The sequence below is a fragment of the Hemicordylus capensis genome, chromosome 15, assembly GCF_027244095.1.
Source record: "Hemicordylus capensis ecotype Gifberg chromosome 15, rHemCap1.1.pri, whole genome shotgun sequence".
Lineage (NCBI taxonomy): Eukaryota > Metazoa > Chordata > Lepidosauria > Squamata > Cordylidae > Hemicordylus > Hemicordylus capensis.
Window position 1 is genome coordinate 14,833,836 of NC_069671.1, and position 25,500 is coordinate 14,859,335.

The window sequence follows — 25,500 nt, forward strand, 5'->3', positions numbered from 1 at the left end:
ACCCTTTTCCACCCTCCCTTGTATTTAGGGCCCTCCGTTCTCTCCACTCTGGGGTTCCTGTCTGGGGATCCTTCTTCTCTCTTGCGGGGTGGGTGGGTTGCTCTAACCCCCCCCCTCCCCGCGCCGCCAGGCGGATGCTCCGATCATTAAACACACGACTTTCCCCGCAGGATGCCCGAAAGACGGCTCGATAATAACCATCCCCAAATCACTCCTTTCAACAGAGTAAAGCAAGAGCTCCCCCTGCTGGTTTCATATTTTAGCTGAATATTTTAATGGTGGCTTTTAAAAATAGTATTGTTTGTAATGTTTGTGTAAACTGCTTTGGGATTGTTTGAATGAAAGGCGGTATATAAATTTAACAATACAATAGATAGATAAATAAGTAAAATTCCCTGGCAGCATCTCCAGGTAGGGCTGGGAGAGACCCCTGCCTATGTTCCAACCTACCTGGTGATGTGAGGGATAGAACCTGGTGCCTTCATTACACACAGCACATGCTCTGTCACTGGGCTATGGACCCATCCTGCTCTAGGGCACTCTGAGATTGCCAGATAACACATTTGAGAATACTGGAAAGAAGTGAGACGGAAGAGAAAAATCAAGGCCGTTTGAAGGGAATCTAGGTTTCCTCTATTTATATATGGAGTCTTGCATGTACATAAGCAAACACAAACACAACTGTCAGATGTAATGTCTGCTTTGTCTTCGGAAGAGATAAACTCACAACTTGCTCTTCAAAGTTTGTTAATGCCATTCATTCAGCCTTTATGCTTCTTGTATCATACAGCTATTGGTTGAGTCTTCCAAGAAGCCCTGTGGATTATTTACTACAAGAAACCTGACCTCATTTTGTGTTGACTATGCAAACTGTATAGAATGTCAAGTGACACACAACAAGTATTTACCTAGACTTCTTCCTAGCTTCCTTTGTTTAATCATTAAGAGTCTGGGCCTAAAGTCATTGGAGAACATGATGGAGGTTTATAGAATTATGCATGGCTCTCTCTCATATGAGACTAGAACTCAGAGTCACCCCATGAAACTTGACGGGCAGCAGATTCAGGTAAGACAACCATTCTTCACATGATGCATGACTAACCTATGGAATTCACTGCCACAAGATGTGGTGATGGCATCTTGCTTAAATGGATGCTGGACTAAATTGACTTTGACTTGATAGAGCTGGGTTCTGGATTGGACCAGAAACACAGTAAACTATGATGCGTCACTAGCCCCATTCAGACATTATGTTGAACACTCATTCAATGAGTGTTCACTATATACAGGTACAAATCTGTACACAGGTATAGTTATTCATGTTATGCTAGATGTATACTTTCTCCTTTATTCAACTTATATGCTGAACATATACTGAGAGAAGCTGGATTGGAAGAAGATGAGCGTGGTTTTAAATTTGGAGGAAGAAATATCAATACCCTGCGCTACGCTGATGACCCCACTCTGATAGCTGAGAATGCGGATGATCTGCAAGCTCTAGTAATGAAAGTCAAGGAGCATAGTGAAAAAATGGGACGATGACTAAATGTAAAGAAGACTAAACTAATGATAACGGGTACAGCAACGAGCCTCAGAAGTGATATTGAAGACATTGAAGCGGTGGATAGCTTCTGCCTCTTGGGATCGACCATCAACAGTAAAGGATCCAGCGGTCAAAAAACACACCACAAACTAGCACTTGGTAGGGTTGCAGTGAAGGCCTTGGAAAGGATATTTAAATGCTGTGGCGTGTCTACACCTACAAAGATTAGAATCATTTGGACAATGGTTTTTCCCATGACACTCTATGGATGTGAGAAAGCTTTTGTTTATTTTATTCATCCATCCATCCATCCAGTTTTTATACTGCCCTTCCAGAAAGGTTCAGACTTTGAAGAAGCAAGATAGGAAAAGCATTGACGCTTTTGAGCTTTGGTGCTGGAGAAGGCTTTTGAGGAGACCATGGACAGCCCGGAAAATAAACAAATGGATCATAGAACAAATCAATCCAGAATTTTCACTCAAGGCACAAATGACCAGGCTCAAACTATCATGCTTTGGACACATGATGTGAAAACCCAGCTCCCTTGAGAAGTCCATAATGCTGGGAAAAGTGGAAGGCAAGAGAAGAGGACGACCAGCAGCAAGGTGGACGGACTCGATGACGACAGCAATGAATGCACCACTGAGAGACCTTAAGGGCCAAGTGGAGCACAGACCATCCTGGAGAGAATGTATCTACGAGGTTGTTAGAAGTCGACACCGACTTGACATCACTTAATCGATCAGTCAGTACACTTCCTATCTGTTCCATGCATTTGAGGGCCTGTACCTCGGTTCACTTTTAAAATGAACAGAGGTATAGTCATAAGAACATAGCAACATAAGAACAGCCCTGCTGGATCAGGCCCAAGGCCCATCTGCTCCAGCATCCTGTTTCACACAGTGGCCCACCAGATGCTTCTGGAAGCCTACAGGCAGGAGTTGAGGGCATGCCCTCTCTTCTGCTGTTACTCCCCTGCAACCGGTACTCAGAGGCATCCTGCCTTTGAGGTTAGAGGTGGCCTATAGCCCTCCGACTAGTAGCCGTTGATAGACCTCTCCTCCATGAAGCTATCCAATCCCTTCTTAAAGCCATCCAGGTTGTTGGCTGTCACCACATCTTGTGGCAGAGAATTCCACACAAAAACACATAGGAGCGTACAAACATCTGTACACTCATACAACATAATATCTGAACAGGGCTACTGACTCAACAGAATAGAAATTCAATGCAAAAAAGGCAATTGGAGACCCTATCAGAAGAGGCAGGGGGAAGCTACTTTGGAATTAGATTAAAGAAAGGCTGTAATTAGACTGGTTTTCTTAGGCACTATTTCTGCTTTACAGTTATCGGCGGAGGGGGGAACCCCACACAAAAACACACACAGAGGAAAATAATAAATCTCGCAACTGGGGTCAGGCACCCTTACCAGATTGACAGGCCACCTGTGTTCACGCTTGAGAAACCAACCACACAGGTGTCCACTAAGATGTGTCTGTTGGAAATGAACCAGGGCCTGGTCCTTAGAAGGCAAACCGCTGAAGGGACGCTCTGTAATTTCGGCTTGCTTATTTTGGGCCTGGGGACAATTTTACATGGTTCATCAGACCTGTTGTTAATTTCCCCCCCTTGCCTTTGGCGGACAATCAAGAGACTTACTCTTCGCCACGCTTTGAACTAAGGAGAACAAGAAGACAAAAGGTTCCTTTGTCTGTTTGGAAAAAGATGTTTCTAGCAGTGCAGAGGTTCTCAAACTTATTCCCCACCACTCCCGACCATGGACTACTTGGAAATTGCTTGGGGGTGTCACAGTGAGCAACATAATAAACTTGGTTTTTAGATATGCAAGTCAAAGCCCGTAACTAATATATCATAAAAACCGTAAACGTGTGAAATAGGGGCCGTAACTCAGTATACTATGTCAAATGGATCACCTTTAGCCACACACCTGTTGACACTCTCAATGAACTCCAAAAGGTTGGCGAGGCAGGATTTACCTTTGCAGAAGCCATGCTGGTTCTCCTTCGGCAGGGCCTGTTCTTCAATGTGCTTAACAGTTTCATCCTTGAGAATGCTTTCCATCAATTTCCCAGGAACAGACGTTAAGCTAACTGGCCTGTAATTTCCCAGACACCCCACCCCCCGTCCCCGAATTCCTTTTTGAACATTGGCTGCTTTCCAGTCCACTGGTACAGAGCCTGATTGTAGGGGTAATTTCAGTCTTCCCTCTATGGCGTGCATGTGCGCTCGCACGTTCTTTGATGTCTGCTCAGTTAATTTTAGATCCCGCTCAGGTTGAATCGGGAAGGCCCCACTCTGAATGCAGCAGGTGCAAGCACAATGCCTTCATACTGCTGCCCAGAACAAAACTCACTCCGCACACAGACAAAAAAAAATTAGAGAGAACACTGGATAAGTTATATACTTTTTGCAAGGAGGTTGGCAATTCCACATTTGAGTTCTTTAAGGACTCTTGGGTGGATGCCATCTAGACCTGGTGATTTGTTAATTCAGTTGTCCGTCAATCGCAAGGGTTCCATTCTGGGAAAACCTCACGATTGGCAAATTTGTGTTAGTCAGGGTATAGCAAGCAATGGGAAATGGGGATTAGGGGAATCACAGCTGCAAAAAGGCTGTATAAAACTGTTTAAAATAGAAAAAACCCCACCCTCTTACCCTTGAAAATGACCCCTGGAAATGTCCCCTGCTCCCCAGAAATGACCCCTGACCCCTCAATCACCTCTGGACCCCTGAAAATCACCCTAAACCTCCCAAAATCACCCTGACCCCCAGAAATGACCCCCTGACCCCCAAGATTACAATAAAATCCATTTGTTTTTTAAATCGCCAAACCACAGATACTCCAGTTGCAGTTGGCGAGCGTGGTCATAATTTCCCAGTCACAGATACTCAAATCCGCGATTGGGAAATCCGTGATAGGCGAGGGACGACAGTTTTTCCAGACAGTTTAGAACATCACCTCGTCACCTCTATTTCACTCAGTTCTTTAGCCTCCGTTCCTGAGAAGCTTGGTTCAGGTACAGGTGTATGCTCAGTATCCTCTGCCGTGAAGACAGATGCAAATAACTCATTTAGCTTCTCTGTAATCTCCATATCCTCCTTAATAATCCCTCTCACTCACTCATCATCTAAAGACAGTAGCTGTACTGTGACAGGGATCTTGGGCAGACTGAGGAGATTTCCTCACAAAACCTTGTCATGCTTGTGGCAACACACTAGGGGACAGAGTTGTAGGCCTTGAAAATACTCCAAGCCACCTTATGGGGGACACCAAGGGCATAGCTTATTATCCCATATGCCTGTCAGGAGACCATTTAGGGAATTGGTGACCAGCACAGGCATCTGAACAAAGGGTGGCTTTAGGCCACAAATGACATCCCTTTAACCAGAAACTATTCTTACGAAGCCATAGCCCTAACTGCAAACTAGTTCGACTGGCATCTACTGTAACTGTAACCGTAACCCCACTGAAATAAATTTGACCCATGAACAGCTCTGAATAGGTCGTTTGCCCAAAGGATGGACTTCATCCCCTTTCTTGGCAAATATGAGCCCGAGATACCAGAACAGCTAGAATGTATGTGAAAGCCGAGGTGATTCATAAGCTCTTGGGCAGAGGGAAGAATTCCTGGAACACGCTACACAACACCCTGGTGGAAAAAACGAGGGGACCAATTCACGAGTCACAAAATCTTTACTGGAACCCCCACTGGTCACCAAATATTGCCAGGAGAGATGGTACTGAAATGTTTCTCCATAACCACAGCTAGAATGTTCTGCAGGCTGTGTGTGACAAAAGCAGCAAATGTGCAACCCCTTTTGAGGATATTTCCCTCCACTGAATGAGAAGGGCCAATGTCCACAACGAAAACCATTTCCCATGTTTACAGACAATTCTGTGTGAGATTGTGTTTTTAGGGAGGAGCTCAGTTTTCAGTAGCTTTGCAAGACTGAAGTCACTCGTTCCTTGAACACAACGACAAAAAGGTTCCCCCTTACTTTTCAGATAACCTTTATTAGCAAATGAAGTACCACCATAAAACTTCCCCTCAGCCAATCTGCAAATACTGGTCAGGAAGAGAACTTCCATTTCACCTCCCTCTCTCAAACACACGTTTTGCTTTGTCCAAACCGATGCTCCCCAAAACATAAAAAAACAACCCCACCCCAACCTTCCTCACCCTATTTGCTAAGCTAGTCAAACTCTCCACAGACTGCACAACAATACAATGGTGGTCATCTTGATCATTCGCCAGTAAGACCACTGGGAAACATTCTGAGGGCATCCGCCTTGATGGGGCCTCCATAAAACTGGTGACCCACCAAGCTGAATATCTTCCACCATCTGCCATGTTTGGTCCACCAAGGGCTCATTATTCCTCCTCTTTTTGTTGCCCAGGACCGCAAAAATTGAGTGAGGGGGATTTTCAAGCACCTGGTAAACCACATGACTTGGCTGGTAGGCAGAGTGGGCTTGGCGGGTCACCCACTGACCTAGATAATTTGGCCAACAAGAACAGGTTGCCCAGTGTTCCAAGGGTAGCCATCTTGAAAATCCACCTAAGAACAGGCTGCACCAAGTCCTGAGGGCAGCCATCTTGAGAAGATGCCCAGTAAGGTCAGCACCCCATGAACAAAAACGTTATTTTAGGACAACCTCGCCTTTTGATCAAAGTTCTAATGGACCTTCCACCAGTGATGCCCTCAAGGAATGACAGTAGTGTTCATACCGCTGGTAATGGCAGTGTTCTGCAAAGTCACAAATAAGGGAGGCGTTCCACAGAGTATGTATTTTTTGTTTAAAGAACCAAGAGTCTTTTAAGAGGAGGAATTCCACAGCCTCTTCAAAAAGACGGTGGGATGTTCTTGCTTGTTTAAAGGAGCACGGGTTCAAGACCCTGACCTGGTCTGACCTCACAGCTTGTGCATCATTCCTTCCTGGCTGGTCAAAGCTCTTCTTTCTCGCCTTTCGTCTTCTTTTGGAACGAAGCAAGGATGTTCAAGCGTTTCTGGAGTTCCTCTTTCTTCCCATCACTCATCTTGTTCTCCTCAATCAGTTTGGTGATCCGGGAGACTTCGCTGGCGGTAAACTTGTCACCCTGGGCAAGGATCTTGTTCATGACCTTGACGTACTGCTCGGCAGATTTCCGCTCAGTCTCTCTGGCTTTCTCCAGGAGTTGGCGCCCGTCTTCCAGGAGAGTTTGGCGCTCCGACGCTTCGGGGGTGTTCACAAACTGGCTCGCCAAGGTGTCAAACTCCTTCAAGCAACCTGGCATGCCCATATAGATGCCTTTGCTCTTTAGCCAACGCTGGAGAGAACTCGCTTTCACCTCACCACCATAAGACAAAGGGTTGTCCAAGTCGCCATCTTGGAACAAGTAAAAAACGGGATAGGCATCTTTCTCCAGTTTGTACTTCTCTCCTAGCTCCAAGTTCAGCTTGTCCCCATAATCTGGAAATAGAAGACCCCAAACAAGTTCATGTTAGGGCTGCAGACTTTATTATTTATTTATTTGCTCAATTTCTAGACCACCCTTACCAACTAGCTCAGGGCGGTTCACAAATACCACAAAACAGTTAAAATCAACCAATGATCGAAAATGAAAATTGTAAAATACAATAAAGCAGCTAAAATCCGATACATTTAGAACCCTTTAAAACAATTTAAAAACCCTGGAAGGCCAGGCCGAACAGGTAGGTCTTTGGGGCTCTCCTAAATGCCAATAAAGAATCCAAATTACGGATTTCTGCAGGGAGTGCATTCCACAATCTAGGAGCGGCTACAGAGAAGGCCCGCCTCTGAGTAGCCACCAGACGAGCCGGTGGCAACGAGCCGGACCTCCTCAGATGGTCTTAGCATGTGGTGGGGATCATCAGACCGAAGAAGGCGCTCTCTAAGTTAACCTGGACTTAAGCCGTTCAGGACTTTGTATTTTGCCCGGAAACGTATCAGCAGCCTGTGGAGCTGTTTCAAAACAAGCATAAAATGGTCTCTCTGAGTTGCCCCATAGACCAGCCTACTGACTTTAAACATCAATAGATTAATTAATAGATTAATTGAGAGGAGAGCTGGTCTTGTGGTAGCAAGCATGACTTGTCCCCTTAGCTAAGCAGGGTCTGCCCTGGTTGCTTATGAATGGGAGACTAGAAGTGTGAGCACCCGAACATATTCCCCTCAGGGGATGGAGTGGCTCTGGGAAGAGCAGAAGGTTCCAAGTTCCCTCCCTGGCAGCATCTCCAAGATAGGGCTGAGAGAGATTCCTGCCTGCAACCTTGGAGAAGCTGCTGCCAGTTTGTGAAGACAATACTTAGCTAGATAGACCAATGGTCTGACTCAGTATGTGGCAGTTGCCTATGTTCCTAATCCACAAAAGGCAACCCAAAAGGTAGGGCGCATGGCAGTCTGAGGACACACCTTGCTGAAGCATTCTGAGAATCCCAGCCTCCATTTAAACTCAAAGCAGCAAGTTTCTAGACCTCTTGGCCGTAAAGTTAGCTTAAAACAGCAACCATGCTCCAGCCACTCACGCAAGACAGCTTGTAGCATCTCACCTGAGATTCCCACTTCAGCCACCAACAAGTCATCGCTGGATTCTGAGCTTTCAGCCACCTTTTTGAACTCATCTTGCTTCTCCCCATAAGGATACTGAGTGTCAAATTTCACCAGGACAAACTTATGCTTCGGAATTACCTAAGAGAAAGGCAGAAGGAAAGCTTCAATGAACCATCCCTCCCGTAGACTCTGGAAACCAGGGTGGATAAAAATCAATGCCTTTTAAAAACAACAACACTGGATTTTTTAAAATTAAAATCGGATTTTTAAAATTTAAATCAGATTTTTTTAAATAAAGTGCTTTTTGAGGGGAAAAATCTATCTAAAGATAGTTTTCTATTCAAGATACATTATAGTCCAAAGGTTATTCATCATGAAATAAAGATTAGTTTTTAATTATGTAGCATGAGGCTGTATATATGCAGTGTTTAAATTTTTTGGTAAATGAATGCCATTAATCCATTCACAATGTCATGCTCTTCCAGAGGTCTCTGTAAGATTCTTTTTGGGCAATTTTTCTATCTAGAAGAGGACAAAAAATGAAACCTTCATCTTGTTGTACATATTAAGATTATAACCAGCAAGAATGAGTCTTTATATAAAAAACCATGATTTAAATCTAGTCTTACTGTCTAGTGATTTAAATTGTGATTTAGATAAATTCGATTTAAATCAAATCTACCCTGCTGGAAACCATCTAGTTTCCCCAAGTTGCAACATCCAAGTTGGAGCTGCTGGTGGTTACTTGGTTTTTAGAGAAAGGAATGCTTAAAGGTGCTTTTTTCCTTACACACACACACACACACACACACACACACAGACCTACACCTGAGTCCAACTCAACTCTTACTAGCCCTGAAGGATAATTCAGTCAGCTAATCCTTCTCCTGCTTATCTAAAACCTATTAGGTTTGCTTACAGAGAATTACAATCAATTAGGAAAGAATTAGTGTGCCAAAGCATAGTGTGCCAAAGAGCCAGCGTGGTGTCGTGGTTAGAGTGCTGGACTAGGACCCGAGAGACCCGAGTTCAAATCCCCCATTCAGCCATGAGACTAGCTGGGTGACTCTGAGCCAGTCACTTCTCTCAGCCTAACCTACTTCACAGGGTTGTGGTGAGGAGAAACTCAAACCGGCTCTGGGCACTCTAACCACTACACCATGCTGGTGCCATTGCAGCTGGGGAATCTGAGAGTTGTAGACAACAACATCTGGGAATCCCTGTCAGAGAGAACTCTGCTCTCCATGCCCATCTTCTTTAGATCACGCCTTGCTAAGAACTTCTAAGGAGCAACCTTCAGCTTGATGACTGACCTGCAGAGTTGGTCCCTACTGGTCCCATTTTACAGATGGGCAACTGAGGCTACTCTCTGGAACTTTCTCCTTCAGCCTAGGGCCGCTGTGCTGCTCAGACAGCTGTTGCTGGAGCTTTTCCAAAACGGCAGGATATGAGACCACACGGGTTCAGTCAGGGTGTGGCTTGCCAGGGGCTGAAGAGGGCGGCAGTTCACCTGTTTCAGCTGACGCCCCCGCAAGTTCCCATGCCTGCCTAATTTTTAAATTCATCTAGGATTCATCTAGCCAAACCACTTCCCTCAGAAATAATTGCATTGCTTCTGTATTGTCAGCACTACGAACTGTTATGGCCACGGAATACAGCGTTGGGAATTCGCTTCGATGGTCTTATAAGGACGTTAGACAAATTCAGGAGAGAGCGTCTATCATTGGCTATTAGTCATGCACATGTAAACCGCCCTGAGCCTTTTGGAAGGGCGGTATAAAAGTTTTAATAATAAATAAATAAATGATAGCTGAATGGAACCTCCATGTTCTGACACAATCTACCTGTGGGCACCAGCAGCAAGGCAGCAAGGGCAGGAGTGGGTTTAATTTGTTTATTTTTTTAATCTAACAAATTTTTATGCCACCCCAAACTTGCATCTCTGGGCAGTTTACAACAAAGCAAAACAAACAGAAGAAGTAAAAACATGAGTTAAAACAAAATAAATGACATCAGAAAAATCAAAACATTTGTTAAAGTAGAATAAATGGTAACAAAAAAGTCAAAACATGACAACAATTGTAAAAACTTTAAAAACAATATTTCAGAACAATGTCAAAACAGTATTTAATTAAAATATTATTTCCCCCGTCCCTTGCTTGGGGGCTTGCTGAAACATCTGGTGGGCTACTGTGGCATTCTGGATTAGGTGGGCCGTTGGTCTGATCCAGCAGGGCCCTTAAGTAGGCTGCTAGATTTTTGAAAGAGGTCCTGAGGCTAGCCTAGAAGCGTGCACACACACACACCACAATTCTGCCCTGTGCTGCCTAGGGGAAAGCACTCTGCATATGCTCAAGAGCTCTTTGGACTTTTCACATTAGAGGACTTCCGAATGTTCCAGGGATGAATCCTTGACACTGACAGTTGCTGGAGAGGCGGCCACCACATAAACTCAGCCCTGCCTCTCCCTCTTGTGTCATGCCCGGAAGTGAAGGCAGTTTCGCTGCCTTGATCCACTTGGATGCCAGCGATTGGCGGAGGTCTCAAGTTACCTCCTTCCCTTTCCTGCCATTGGGTTTTAAACCAGAGAGGTGGGTGGGGAGAGAATTTTGTAACTGCAAGTTGCAATCGCGAGAATCAAGGCAAATGGGAACAGGAGTGACACCCACTCACCCACCTTCGAATCAGTCTTTGCAACAGTGTGTGTGTGTGCATGAGTAAATCCCACTGAACTCAGTGGGAATGACATTTGGATAAGTATGCCCACCAATGGGCTGCTTCTGGGGGGATCTCAGAGCTCAGCTCCCCCACCTTGAGGTTCCTTATATTAAAACATCCCCCCCCACCCTACAGAGTTGCCTCCCTGAATTGCCCCTCTCTGAAGAACCATGCAAAACAGAAAGCAAGTTATTGCTTCCTGCATTTGGAGGCTGCAAGAAAGACGGCCCTGTTTTTTACATGCAATCAGCGGAATGAGGAATGCAAGTCCTACCAATCCGTAGCTCGCCATGCGTAGAGTAAAAAAAGAATAAAATGCATTAAAACGGCACAGAAGGGCAGAAGCAGAGTAAAATAAGGTAGAAAAGCAGATCTCATAAAAGTCGCCTAAGGGGGTTGCATTCTAAAACTGCAACCCAACCCCAATACTGAGGAGAATGGAGAGAAAGGCAGGCTGAGATGGTTGCAGCAAAATCCCAGGGATCTTTACCCAGAAAGCAGACCCAATGATTCCCATGGGGCTTCCTTCCACGTGTGTGTAGGACCCTTCGGATCCTGCACTGGGCCCTCCTTGTTTTCTCCCCCTGCCACCTACAGGGGAGCGGGAGGGGTGCCCCCTCCTGATCCAGGGATATATCCACCTGCCCACCTCCTCCCTATAATTTGGATGAAACACACTGAAGCCATATTAACAGGAAAGGGGGGGGGAGTGTCCCTGCTGCATTGGAAGGCAACCCTTTCCCCGGGGGAGGGGGGGATCCAACACAAGGAGGCTTTGCAAAGCAACTCGGGCAGGGTGGCAAATTACAATATTAATAATTAATTATTATTATTAATCACAACAATAATAATTATTCATCATCATCATCATCATCAATCACCCTCCCGATTTATGAATGCTAGCAAAGTACTCCCCACCCCTGCAAGGAGGCCTCAGTCACGCAAGGCGAAAGCTTCTTAGGACAACAAACCCGGTGTGTGTGTGTGGGGGGGGGGGGAGCCGGTGCCACAGTTGCAGGGCTGCGGGGCTGGGGTCTCCCTCTGTGCCCATCGCGGAGGGGCACAGGGTGGGAGGGTCGCCTGCCCGCCTGCCTCCTCCCCGCTCCCAGAGGCACGACCCATCTCCCTGCTGCTGCCCCCCCCCTTTTTTTTTTTTTTGCAAAAAAAAAAATACCTTGTAGAAAGTGACGGTGTCCAGAGGAAGGGCCCCTTTGGTGTGCAGAGCGCGGCTGCTCTCTAGGGCCCCGCAGAGCAGCAGCGAGAGGGCCAGGAGAGGGGCGGCTGCTGCCGGGCGCGGGCTCCCCAAAGCCATGGCGAGGGCTTGTATGGCGAGGCGGTGCTGTGATGGGCGGCGGGGGGGGCGGGGGCGGTGGTTTGCACAGGAGCGGAGAGGCGTCGGCGGGGAGGGGCCTGGTTGGGGGCGGTCACATGACCCAGCAGCTCCGCTGCAGCAGGCGCCCCCCCCCCCTCCCCGCAAGGCAAAGACGGCCGACGCTTCCAAGAGCCTGATTTAGGAAGGGGGGGGGAGAGGAGGAGGAGATGCGTGTGTGTGTGTGTGTGTGTGTGTGTCTTATTTTGCCCCGGCTTTGCTTTAAGCCCTTCTTGGCTGTATTCTTGGCTGTATTCCTCCTCCCCGCGCAAGCCCCATAGGCTCAGCCGGGCTTGGCACAGGCCCCGTTTGCAAAGCGGCCGTGCCGAGAGCATGTGCAGAGTGCTTTCCTAGTGGCGGTGATGGGATGATCCCGAACAGCTCTCCACCGAGGGATGTGGATGCCAGTCCCAGGAAGCGGTCCTGAAGAGGTGAAGGGCTTGATATGCTGAGCAAAAAACGTATTGGCCGCGGGCGAGGGGAGTCGCCAGGGTTCGCTTCAGCCGGCTAGCAGCCCTGGCCCACACAACGGTTGCGAAGGACGGACAAAGCAAGGGCCCCCCAGGACTCTTTCCTGCAGCCGTTGCAAGCAGGAGAGAGCGGGGCACGGCTGCAAAACACACACCGGGATCCTTCTTGAAGGCAGCTGCACAGCCTTTACAGAATAAGCAAAAGACAGAAAGGTTCTCTGCCCCAGGGGGCTTACAGTCCGATCTACATTCACAGGAAGAACAGAGGGGGATAGGAAATGTGACCGGAGTGTCAGTGACCCGAGTTCAAAATCCCCCTTCAGCCAGGAGACTAGCTGGGTGACTCTGGGCCAGCCACTTCTCCCTTAGCCTAACCTACTTCACAGGGTTGTTGTGAGGAGAAACTCAAGTATGTAGTACACCGCTCTGGGCTCCTTGGAGGAAGAGTGGGATATACATGTAAAATAAAACAAAAGAACAAACATGCGTGATTCATTCATATATACATGCACCAGGGTGCCTCATACACTTGAATTTATTATTTATTTATTTACACAGTCAGACAAGTGTTATTGACTGGTTTGTTTTATCTAGACATCGAGTCCTTCCCAAGGACCTGGGATGGCTGAATTTTATTATCAATATTGTTCTTGTTGTTATAAATATTGTTGCAGAATATAGGCTGTTCCCAGTAAAGTTGCTTTTTGTAATTGGCGGATGGTGATTTCTGTGGTGCTCAAGTTGCTTTGGAATTGCACCTAGGGCGCCAATTACCACTGGGATTATTTTGGTCTTCTTCTGCCACAGCCTTTCTATTTCCATTTGTAGATCTTTGGATTTTGTTTTTTCTATTTCTTTTTCTTCTATTCTGCTATCCCTTGGTATTGCTATGTCGATTATTTTAACTTGTTTTTCTTTCTTCTCGACTACAGTTATACCTGGTGTATTGTTTGTAATTGGAAGTCCCATAATATTTTTTTGCATCTTCATTTTCTACAACTTTTTCAGTTTTATGGTCCCACCAATTTTTGGCTACAGGTAGCTTGCATTTTGCATTTTTTGCAGATGTTCCCTGCTACCTTGTCATGCCTTTGCTTGTAGTCAGTCTGTGCGATCTTTTTACAACAGCTGATTAGGTGGTCCACGGTTTCCTCTGCTTCTTTACAAAGGCGGCACTTGCTGTTTGTTGTCGGGCTGTGCCCAAGAGCCCCGTAGGCTTCCCTTGACTAGACCCTTCTGTTGCACCTGGAGCTGTTAAATCAGCCCGTGGCAAGGCCAAGGCGTTGACCTGCCCTTTGGCAGGGAAACCGCCCCCAAGACTGATCCTGGGTTCCCTTGTTGTTTGTCCTGCCCGCCACTGCTTTTTTCTTGTCCTTTTTAGCCTTTTGAGCAATGGCTGTGGGAGGTCGCCACAACCCATAATGCTCAGCAGATACAACCCTCTTCTGAGGGAGAATCTTTCAGAGGTGTGCACAGCATTTCCAGATTGAAATAAGAGGCATCAAAACTTGGTTTATAAAGAAACTGACCTTTTTTTTTTTAATATAAATTATAAACCCATCCAGTTTAAAGCAGATCACTAGTAGTTTTGTCACTTAATTCTGTTGGCGGCTGAAATGTTACAGGTCTTCCAATTTACAGAAAGCAAACTGAGGAAGGGGTGGGAGAGGTCAGAGGCAGCCTGTAGATAACAGACCAAGGTTAAAATGGCGGGGTGGGGTGGGGGAAGGATCATGATTCAATGTAACAATTGCAAAATATAAATGCAATTTTTCAAACAGTTTAAAAATGACTTAAAAAAAGAGATACAACCCACCCCCCTCCATCCAAATGGACAAGACAGCTGGACCATGTAGGTTTCTTCATGGAGAGGAAGGCAGGTGGATGACCACCCTTCACCTTGACCGATGACAAATAAGACATTTAATTAAAGCAAATAATGTTGTTGCCAAAAACAGCTAGAGATGGACCAAGGCATTCATGATCCCCAGACTATACAAAAGCAATGAATTTCTTTTAATCTGTAAACAGTAATTTCCAGAGCACTCTCCCATACAGAGGAGTCAGTTAAACCACAAACGAAACTAGAACTGGGATAAAATAGCAGCAGCGTGTTCTCAAATTCAGAAAGGGCGTGTGTGTGTGAGAAGAGAACGGAGTTTAAAGATCAAAACGTTTCCAATCACTTTGTCTTTTCTGTACAATTCCTTCTCTGCAGTGGACAGAAATGCTAGAAATGTTTAAGAAGATAGAATAAGATAGGGCTCCTACTTCATTTAGTAGCAAAGAGATTCTTCTGTGGAATAGGGATTATAGCCTAGTGCTAGGGAAACTGGGTTATTTCCCCCAACTGAAATATTTGCAAAGCGCAAACATAGCTTCAGAATTCAGCTCAGATGCAAGCTCCTTTCTCCAAAGGACAGGACAAGGGTTATTCCTTAGCATTCCAAGAGTCCCATTTGGCTTTCTTAAAATGGGGGCGGCATGCACAAATTGCATTCAGGCCTGGTTCGCGGGGGAGGTGTTTGCTGAAAGCCGTGCCAGCATCACCAGGTAAGAGCTACCCCGAACAATGAACAGGATCTGCGCTAGAGGGCAATTGCCATTACATTTCAATGGAGTTTGCAAGACATTCACAGCATGCGTGAATGACATGGCCACGCCCATTTCACAGACACATCTTGGTGAACTATGTCCCCAGGTCTGTTCCGTGCAGAGAAGAATTTCAGGTTTCTCTTTCATGGCTCCTGCCTTGAGGAAGCTCTAGCTGCGCCAACAAGAGCAGGCATTTGGGACCAAGATGTCTCCAATAGACATCCCCAAGCCACCCCTGGACCATCTCAGAGAGAACTCGCCTTGCTTAAGCTGCATGGCTAAAGAAGCCTCAACTCTGTATGAAGCATAGAAGGCACACATTCATTCTTGAAGTTATTTTACTGAAAAAATGTGGATTTCAGTGCCCTGTACTCCTCCCACCCGATTGCGTCACTAAAATCACATGCACAGCCATAGAGTGGTCTCTTGCTTGGTTGCTACTTTTTAAACAAAAAACGATCTCATGTGTAAGAGCCACATCAGCATTGCTGGATGGTAGATCAACATATATGTCAATTACAATTTGGAGCAACCTTGCCCAGGAAGTGAGGGTGACCAATACGGAAGTATTTAAGCCTGGTTCACACAGCAGCTCTCTGTGCTCCTTACCAAGTTGTTTGAATCATCCCTGGAAGAGACAGCCCTGCAGAGCTCTGCTGCTCTCAGTCAGTGATGAGCAATTGGGAAGGAAGCAGTACCGACAGAAGCATACCACGTTTGCACACTGCGGGGATGGGACATGCAATGACAGCACAGCCGGTCTCCTCAATAAAAACTAAATGGATCTTTTCTAAGGGGACACCTACAAAGTTCAAGATCCCAGTCTCAAGATCCCTGCTGATAAAATGGCAGAAGTGGTCTAAGTTGGACTTTGCTTAAACATCGCATTTATGGGCTTGCAATTCTACACGGGTGCAAAATGATTTAGAAGACGACTGAAAATACCTACTCCTCATTTCTAGCAAAACTGGTGACATTCCCAAGACTGCCAGCTCTCCCGGAATTTAAAAACCTTATCTTTGATTAAAAGCTATTTTCCTTTAACCAGAGATCTGCAAAACTGTAAGCCCCCATCTGAAACCTAATCTTTTTTGGTGTTTGGTTTTAAACAGCTGAACGCGTTATTTCCCCCCATCCGTAACTCAGTAGAAGATCAGGTTTAGTGGCGCCAAGCACCACACTTAAATGAGAAAACAAGAAAAAAAATCCAACAAGAAAAATCCAACTCGGCATAGGAATAATAAAGAAGGACTAGCAACTGTTCAGTTGCAAATGAAGGTCAATATCCTTTACCAAAGAAGCCACTGCTGCTGACTGATAGAGACCAATTTTCATCTTAGAGGTCTTTCAGTTCTCTTCAAAATGTAGAGCAAATAAGAAGATATTCAGCAATCCAACAAGAATCCACAGAAATCTCACCAAGAGCTGTTTTGGATACTGGGGCGAGGGGGATTAGATGGAAAGCAAGAACAAGATTTAAATATGATTTTGTATTCCCTGTTCTCCACACCTGCAGTCAAAATTAATCTTGTCAAAAAATTATCTTGTCAAAAATTAATCTTACATACTGTATTCTTTGCAAAGGTGCTCAGGATCTGTCATGGATTAGCCACAGAAGCATGAAGAGCCCACTATCAGCTGACCCAAAACTCAACAGAAAACTCCCAAGAGCACAGACAATGCCTTGGATTGTGTGAGCCAATTATACTTTTACAGAAAGACAGACAGTAGTGTTACATTCTGCTGCAGTTCACGCACAGATTACTCACCCCCACCCCAGCTGTTAGCCAGTGGTTCAGTTTCTACTGAGCTACAGTAAAAGGAGAAGTCTTCATGAAGTTTATACTTTTCTTTTGCAACTGCAGTTTCACCTTAAATAAGCTATAAATCAATGCTCAGGGGATCAGGGCGGGGTGGGGGGAGAGATAATTCTAGTGTTTCTTTTACTAAATTGTGATTGTTATGATGGTTGCATGAAGAAACCAAGAATAAGAAAAAAGCTTCACTGGTTTTGGCCCGCACAGTTCACCAGCTAGGCAGATCGCTTTGCTGTGGTGGAAAAAATAGGGACATTCAAGATGTTCACGGTTCTCTCCAACTTCTGCTTTCCTAAGGCAAGAAATCCTACCCAAAAACACTATAAACACTGCGCTGTGCAATGGAAAAATATAAACTCCTTTGGAATATGCTTTACACTGGATTTCTATTGCTGCTTCTAAAGACTTCAAGCCCCCAAAGAGTTCCTGGAGAAAGCCCCCCTCCCCTCCCAAAAAGGGAAATGAAACAGGATAGGGGGATTTTGCTTCTGTTCCAATATGCTTATGAACATGTATAAAAAGTGGTCTAACCCCGACGGAGGAGGGTCCCTGCTTCTGGTTTTTATGTACAATAATTTAATCAGCTTGAATATATCTTTTTAATACATAAAAAAACTATTTTACGATCAAAGTCCTTCATGCATTTATGAGGAAGTTCCAGATTTTAAATGTCGAAGGTCTGGTGGATGTTGTTTCTTTCATTTGGTGTGGGCGTGTCGCTCTTCAGCCTTGTGGACTTCTACACCAAGGATGATGCTTCTCCTCAGATCTTTAGATTTTTGATGCTATCAAGTCTTTTTTTCAGCAGTTCTCCAATTTCCTGAACCGCATGCTGGTAACTGTTCTGGACCTTTCCTAGCACAGTCTTTGTAAACTTCTTTTCTTCCTGTAGTGGGGGAAAAAAGGGTATAAAGGTTTACATAAAAATCAGGAGATGATGCAAGTCATAGAGAAAGATAAACACAAGGCAACAGTTTAAATACCCTCATGAACATCTGTATTAATTACTGGTGCAGAACTGAATACCCGGCCGGAACAGTTTCGGCTATGCCAACTGCCTGCTTCTGGAAGCTGGAAACTCTCAGACATTTTCCTACCAGCTGCAATTTTTCCCCCTTGTGCAAAAAAGGTAGGCTTGAAAATGAGCAATGATGGTGCTGTCAGAAAAAAGGAACTGAAAGGGTAAGAGAAATTCTGCAAGTTTTAGCGACCATCTGCCTGGCAGCCACAGTTTTGGTCGGAGAGCCGAGTTTTGCTTGGGTTTTCACTCCAGCACTTAAAGCCAAGTGCACAGAAGCGACGGTGAGTGTGTTTGTGTCACTCAAACACCGCCTGCCCCCAAGCATTCTCACCCCACAAAATGTTTTTTGCACCACTGAGTGCCCTCTTGTGGCTGCCTGTTGCTATTGCAACACTCTGGTTCTGCACCATAAGCGGAATCTCTCTCTCTCTCACTGTGTTTACACACAAAAGCCAGTTTCTAAACATTCCATCAGAGAGCGGTCAAGACAGACACCCCGGGATGGGGCTGTGCATAAAAGGAGCAGAGTGGCAGCCCAGTGGCAGAAAACACAGTTAATCCTAAAAGGCGTCTCTGAAGGCATCTCTTTGCTTTCTCCCACTCATTCCTGGGGCATGGGGCTGGGAAATGAGAGTGACCCCTTTGGAATGCTCCTGTGGAGAAGACAGAACCCTCCTTCCCTCTGCACTAGGGGTTCGTTCCCAGGCCTTTTTAAGCAAGTGTACTACTAGTGCTGCAGACCTTCGGCTCAAGTACCCCCTTGGAGACTGTGTGTGCACGCGCACACATGCAAATTTAAAATGCGACAATTAGGGCGACAGCCAATCCTCACCCCTTCCACCCAAATAAAAGAACACAGCCACAATCAATATAATGACCGGCTTGCAGCGAGTTAGTAAAGGCTCCCCCAAGCAAGATTACCCTCCACCCACCCACAACCAGAGACTACTAACTTATGAATATTTATGTAACACTTTTCAACAAAAGTGGAGGGAGAGGAGACAAGGAGGAAGCTGGCAGAGGAGGACCAGAGAGGATGCAAGAATGAGAAAGCCAAAGGAGTGGTGGTGGTGGCAGCAAGCAGGCAGGCATGTATGTGCAGGAGAGACGCGGAGGGAAGAGGTTGGCCGAGGACACGGGACAGGGAGAAGGAAGAGCAAGGAGCTTTGAAGAAAAAGGAGCGGTGACAAATACTCACTCACACGTGATCTGCTGCAGGCTGCTTCGCCTCCAAGTCAGAGTCAGATAGCCAGCCTGCTCGCCCACTGCCAACTGACAGCAAGCACAGGCTGCTGACAGAGCTTGCAACTGACTGAACTCAGAAGGATTCAGGACCAGATGTGGAAGTGGAGGAGGACTCCAGAGGAGACCCAGGGGCAGCGGAGAATTCTGGAGGGGAGACAGGCGCAGCGGACAGGCGCAGGGAGCTCAATCCAGCATATAGCTGAGCCCCTGCCGGGTACATAGGAACATAGGAAGCTGCCACATACTGAGTCAGACCCTTGGTCCATCCAGCTCAGTATTGCCTACACAGACTGGCAGCAGCTTCTCCAAGGTTTCAGGCAGGAGTCTCTCTCTCGGCCCTTTCTTGGAGATGCTGCCAGGGAGGGAACGTGGAACCTAGATGCTCTTCCCAGAGCGGCTCCATCCCCGGAGGGGAATCTCTTCCAGTGCTCACACTCCTAGTCTCCCATTCATATGCAACCAGGGCAGACCCTGCTTAGCTAAGGGGACAAGTCATGCTTGCTACTACAAGACCAGCTCTCCTCTCCGAGGCGGGGTACTATCAGTGGTACCCATACCACTGGTTGGGAACCCTGGCTCTACACACCATGCCTGTTGCTGTGGCACATATTTTGCTAGTTCAGCTTACAACCCGTCATTTCTTACCTGCGACAGTAAATTGTCCTCTATGGACAGTTCTTCAAGTTTAAGTGTAGTCAGAGACATTTCAAGCCCTTTGATATGGTCTATCACATTGGAAGCAAGCGTCTGAAGCCCGGAAACGTACTCCTGGAAGCTGGTGAACACTGGGGGCTACAAAGGAGAAATATGAAAGTAAGATCTACCTACCTACCTGGCTTGTCTTCCTCCTGGGGCATTTGTCTGCACCAGGAGGAAGACAAAAGTAGAAAGTCTCCTATTTATGTAATGTAACAAAAATAAGAATACTACTTTTTCAGAAGTACGTAAGTAGTACACTTTTCAGGGTAGTGCAAAAGGTTCTACCTTCAGGGTACTACAAGCCAAAGGTTCATCTAGTCCAGCACCACACGGCTGCCCATCAAATGCTTCTGGGAAGCTCCCAAGAAGGGCATGAAGGGCAACAGGCTGCTCTCCAGCAAGTGACGTTAAGAGGTAGACTGCCTCTGTATCTGGAGGTCCCAAAGAGCCCTCATGAGTAACAGGCACTGATAAACATGTCCTCCTTCATGAATTTGTCTAAACTCTCTTTGAAGAATATACATTCTACTGCTTACAAGAGTCACTGCAATTAAACAGGAAAAAAAGAGAGACAGAACTTCCAACACACACACACAAATCCCCATTTTAAAATATCTAATCCAGTGGCCACCACCAGCTCTTGGGGCAGCAAATGCCATAAAGCCAATTATACGTTGCATGGACTAGTACTTTCTTTTGTCTCTCCCAAATCAAATTCTCATGGAAACATGGCTTGTGGAGAAGGAGAAGATGGCCCTGAGCGGCTTACCACTGCCACGATGCTCTCTTTCTTCTTTTTCTTCTTCTTCTGCAAGTTTGATCTGCAAGGCCGGAGGACGGCATCAGAATAACTGCACACCCACAGGACAATGGAGATAGTCTGGAGAGGTGGGAAGAGGAAAAGTGGCACAAGGATTTCAGGAACGTTCATAAGAGAACAGGAATGATTTGCTAAATGCGTGCAGGCTCCCCCACACTCACCTCAACAAAGAAGACCAGGTTTTCTAAAATGTGTGGGTGAGTTTGGAAGCTCCCTTCCTTGACTTCTATCAAGTTACCTTTGCATTTACTGAACAGATCTTAAAAAGAAAAGAAAAGAGCAAAACATGAGAGTTGTGAAAACCGTCCTAAGTTCAACCTGTTCCCGTGTTTTTTAACTGTCATGATTTTGATTGCTGGTTTTGTTTTAACATATTTTTATTTTGTTTATTACTATTTTGCATTTACTTGAGACTGCTTGATGAGTGAAGGCAGGATACAAGTGTATTTAAACCTCATAGATACATTAGCAAGCCACTCATCTGATAAATGATAAATAATATAAATAATAATCACTTCTGGGTGCCTGGGGAAAGGAAGCTTTACAAAAGTTGGTTCTTTTGAGCTACAATTAGTTAACAGTATGCACAGACTGAGAGGGAGTGTGTGTGTGTGTGTGTGTGTGTGTGTGTGTGTAAGCTAGTACCTGTTACAAACTTATTTGCAAGGCTGACTTACCTGTTAATTGTTCTAGTAATGATTTAAAGCTATTCCCTATTCTCTCTTGAATGGCTGTTGAATCTTCTGAAAATAAAGAACAGTAATCAAAATCACTTGTCCAAATGCCTAAACTTGCTCTTAGCCAAAAGGTGCTATTAAAAATAAATAAATCATAAATCAAGACATGGAGCAGGATACAGACTAAGTTTATCATGTTGCATTTATTTCACGGGTGATCAGTCGTGATTAACTTAGTCTGGATCCTGCTCAGGAAGACATAAGAGAAGCACAAAAGGATATTTTGATGATTAAGCCAACAAACATATAAAAATGGTTCATGGCGGCCACAAGGATTGGCACAGGCTGCAGCCCACAAAACATATTGGCTTGCAATTTAATTGTAAAGAGAGTGTATTCCCCAGGACTACATACATGAGCCAAAAATATCACAGAAAATGATAAAAAGGCTCATCAACCTGATGGCAAATTGAATTTTATTAGGTTTTCTAAATCTGAATGATCTCCTCTGGGGCTGTTTCCCCCAGCTACAAATTATGTGTGGATATTCTGTGACAACACAGAGCCTGAGCCTTATGGGGGCAGGATCCAGCTTTATTTATGTATTATTTCTTTATGTAAACCGCGTTGGAAACTTTTGCTGAAAAGCGGTATATAAATATTTGTTGTTGTATTCTATGACATCACAAAAGCTTGTTAGAGGCCAAAGTTCTCAAATTCATCTGGAACCACAAGCTATACCCCCTCCCACCCACCTCAACCCAATTGGGTTCCTAGTTTCCAGAACATGAAGAACTTACCCAAGCCATTGGTATCTAGTTCATAAATTTCACTAACAAGATAAAACAAGCTGGTCTGGCACTGGCAGCTCCCACTGTTGAAGAAACCAGCCATTCGAGAAGGAGGGGGGCCAAGGACTGGATACTAGGTACAATGCAAAAAGCAGGGAAATTAAATATTGCATCTCTCTCATTTACAAAACAACAACAACAGTGTAGTTTCCTGCATAAACTAAGCAGATTTCTGACTGGTGAAGAATCTCCGCTGAGTGTCTACTGGTTCAATCACAAGCGAATTCTTCGGGAACGCCTCCCCACAGCCATACCTGGATCTTCTGCTCAAGAAACCGCCTCCCAGAATTCACTGAGGCATCCAGCTGCTGCAATAGAGCCCGTATTGTGTCAATCTTGGAGGAAACACCGTTCTCGGCAGTCTTTTCCGAGTTCTTTGGCTGAGCATTGTGGCCAAGAGCTGGTAGTCCACTTATCAGCCTTAACGTCAAAGATCGAATCTGCAACCAGATGGTCTCTTCCTCCAAGGAGAGTTTTCTGTGCTCTTCAGAAATGCCCCTGAGGAAGAGAGGCTTCCCTGTGAGTGGAGCCAGCTGCTGGGCATGGCCAGAAACCACCCTGACACTGGGGATGTCTACCTACCTGTCCTTTGGGTCCCAATTAAACAAGACAGTGAGGTCTCGGTTATCCCGGAGGTCATCCCAGGGAATGTCAACCTCTTCTGGACTTAGGCTCATGGACTTTATGCTTTCTTCCAAACTCATCGTTCTAGTTCATGGGAAGCAAAACAGAAGTACTTAATCAAGTGCTTTAGAAAGAACTTCAGATGACACTTATCCCAGTCATATAGACTTAATTATTTAACAGGCCAAGAGACAACTTTCAACACTGAAAGCGCTGTTTAGAAGAATATGCTGTAGAAGAAAGGACACCCATGGGGCGTGGTGATCTGGGACAGAAGTTAACAAGCAGATTTGGGTCGGACTTGGTTAGAATCCAGCCAAGACCCTAGAGTATTCTTGAGCCAACCACTACTACAGTGGTAAACTCTATGTGAAAACAATCTATATTCTGTGCTCTGAAAAGCTGCATTCTGCAGCTCGAATAAATGATAGAAACAAGCATATTTGCATAACCTTTGTCTTGGCGGTCACAGGGATGAGCAGGGAACAATACAGAACACTCGCAAGCAATGGATATCCTGCCGAGCCCTCTTTATTTTTGAGGTAGCAACAAGTACAGCTCACATTGAGGGCATAGCTATAATTGAATAGGGGGTTGGAGAGTCAAATGTCCCTGGGCTCCCAGGGGAGAAGAGGCCCACCAAAGGTGGCGGCAAGAGGGGTGCAGGGGCCCATCTTCGCCATTTGTTCCAAGGTGTACTCCAACCTTGCTACACCTCTGGTTCATTTAGTTTAAGGCCACTTTAAAAAAAGTTTGCAACCACAAGGTCTAGAAATGTTGCGTTTTCCCACCAAACAGGAAAGCAGGCATTTTCTGAATAGTGTTTTCTGTACCAAATACCAGACTCCATGCTTGTGTGGCACAATTGTAGAACTGCAGACTATACAACCAAGCGGGTTCCCTAGATCTTGTGTTGTAAGTTGGGTGGTTCATTCTGCCTCATTCAGGGAACTTTGGAGCACTATCAAATTGCCCTCCATGCTTTTCCGGAGGTAGCTTTCAGTGGCAGCGGCAGCGCTGCTATCCAGCACCTCTCTCAGCTCCATCAGCGACTGGCCTGCCAGGGCTAACTTGGGACACGCATTTCCAGCATTAGACAAACCCTTTATACTCACATATTTGCTTCAAGTAAGAGGTCCAGCAACATCCGTTCTGTGCGGACTTGTGCAAAGTGAAGCGAGGAGTTTAGCCTGTTCCTGAAAGCAATGAATTCTGGGATCTTCTCAAATGCACCATATTTGTAGGCTTGAATAATGTATTCTGAGGTCTAGGAAGAAACAAGCAGTGGTCTCTGCATTAACTAAATGCAATGAAAGGTTATTTCTAAAGAACAAAAAGGCAGAGCAATTGCCACCAGTCCACAGAGGAGCCTATCCCAGTCTCTCTGCATGAATAACTCTTCTGGGTGTTCCGCGGCCCACGCAGAACTGCAAGAGGCTGCAGCCTCCAACAGTGGGTGTTTTCAGGGTAGAGACACAGCAGAACGAGCCTTTGCAGGGAGAAGGCGGCTGCAAGGAAGCAAGGCCAGGGAAGGGAGCTTTGCAGAGATACAGTGGGCAAACTCCACCATGGAAGGGTACCTTGGGCTCACATGAGTGGCACACTTGCTTTCTTTTGCAGTGCACAACTTGGGATTACTAGCCTAGTCACACAGGCTCTGTCCTCACTTTTACAGTCCAAGTAAGATGCAATCCACAAAAGGAAAAGATTGGTTCTGTTTCAATGGCGCGTGTGCAGTGGAAGCTCCAGAAGGATCACATCTGTGCTCTGATAAAAGGGACAGAGGCTTTGGGCGTCTTAACTGCTACTTACATCTTTCTGGTTGGAGTGGAAAAACCTGAGTGCAAAGTTGCAGGATTGTGACGCAGCGGCATAGTGACCGAGGGCTGCAGCGTAGCGCGTCAGCAAGTAGCTGCAATGCAAAAAGGGCAACCAAGTCAGTGTGGTCCCTCTCACCACCAGCTTCACTGAGCGTCAGGGATTCTGCCCCACATTTCCCGTAAGAACAGGGAGCGCAAAAGACATTCTCATTTTTGAACAGGGACTTTGCTCAGCACAGCTTCAGATCTTTCCCACAACCACTAGCTCTTCTATCCCTTCCCCCAAATAATTCTTCCTTACAACTAGCTGCTTCCTAGGATTAGAATTATTCAAGCACAATGCTCCCATTTGGAAGACAGACACCCCTTTAACAGATCCTTTAACACATCCAACGTGCACCCCACGTTTTATCACACCCTGTTCTTGTGTACAGTCTTATTTCTAGCAATAAGATTTCCAGTATCATGGAGAAAGGTTACGTAATCTTAAACCCCCACCCCCAAGAAGTGGACTGTTCTTACTACCCAAAACACCAAAGAAAAATAGTTCAGACAGACAAAGCAAGAAAAATAGTTCAGACAGAGAGAGCAGGAACTCTGGATAACATCCAGTCTCTGCAGAGAAGGAGGGGCTCCTTCAGATGGGAGAGATGAGTT

The 25,500-nt window shown here is 45.7% G+C and overlaps 2 protein-coding genes across 7 annotated transcripts in view; both read right to left on the reverse strand.

Moving 5' to 3' along the window:
* Window positions 1-5,559: 5,559 nt before the first annotated feature.
* Window positions 5,560-12,211, reverse strand: ERP29 (endoplasmic reticulum protein 29). The gene is made up of 3 exons (XM_053280393.1): window positions 12,010-12,211; window positions 8,117-8,255; window positions 5,560-7,016 (listed from the first exon to the last, which is right to left on the reverse strand). The coding sequence occupies exons 1-3, from the start codon at window positions 12,145-12,147 to the stop codon at window positions 6,511-6,513; spliced, it is 783 nt and encodes a 260-aa protein (XP_053136368.1). The 5' UTR covers window positions 12,148-12,211; the 3' UTR covers window positions 5,560-6,510.
* Window positions 12,212-17,671: 5,460 nt separating this feature from the next.
* Window positions 17,672-25,500, reverse strand: part of NAA25 (N-alpha-acetyltransferase 25, NatB auxiliary subunit) — a 30,297-nt gene continuing 22,468 nt past the window's right edge. For 3 of the 6 annotated variants that reach the window (XM_053279443.1, XM_053279444.1, XM_053279442.1), the window contains 10 exons: window positions 24,836-24,935; window positions 24,139-24,290; window positions 22,982-23,107; window positions 22,654-22,897; window positions 22,349-22,472; window positions 21,549-21,614; window positions 21,033-21,130; window positions 20,821-20,931; window positions 19,998-20,144; window positions 19,279-19,496 (listed from right to left, as the gene is read on the reverse strand). In XM_053279443.1, the coding sequence (XP_053135418.1) occupies window positions 19,302-19,496; window positions 19,998-20,144; window positions 20,821-20,931; window positions 21,033-21,130; window positions 21,549-21,614; window positions 22,349-22,472; window positions 22,654-22,897; window positions 22,982-23,107; window positions 24,139-24,290; window positions 24,836-24,935 (1,363 nt within the window). In that variant the 3' untranslated portion in view covers window positions 19,279-19,301. Of the gene's footprint in view, window positions 17,973-19,276; window positions 19,497-19,996; window positions 20,145-20,336; window positions 20,596-20,820; window positions 20,932-21,032; window positions 21,131-21,548; window positions 21,615-22,348; window positions 22,473-22,653; window positions 22,898-22,981; window positions 23,108-24,138; window positions 24,291-24,835; window positions 24,936-25,500 lie in introns of those variants that run through there. The other 3 variants (XM_053279441.1, XM_053279440.1, XR_008312458.1) reach the window with 3 other exon arrangements.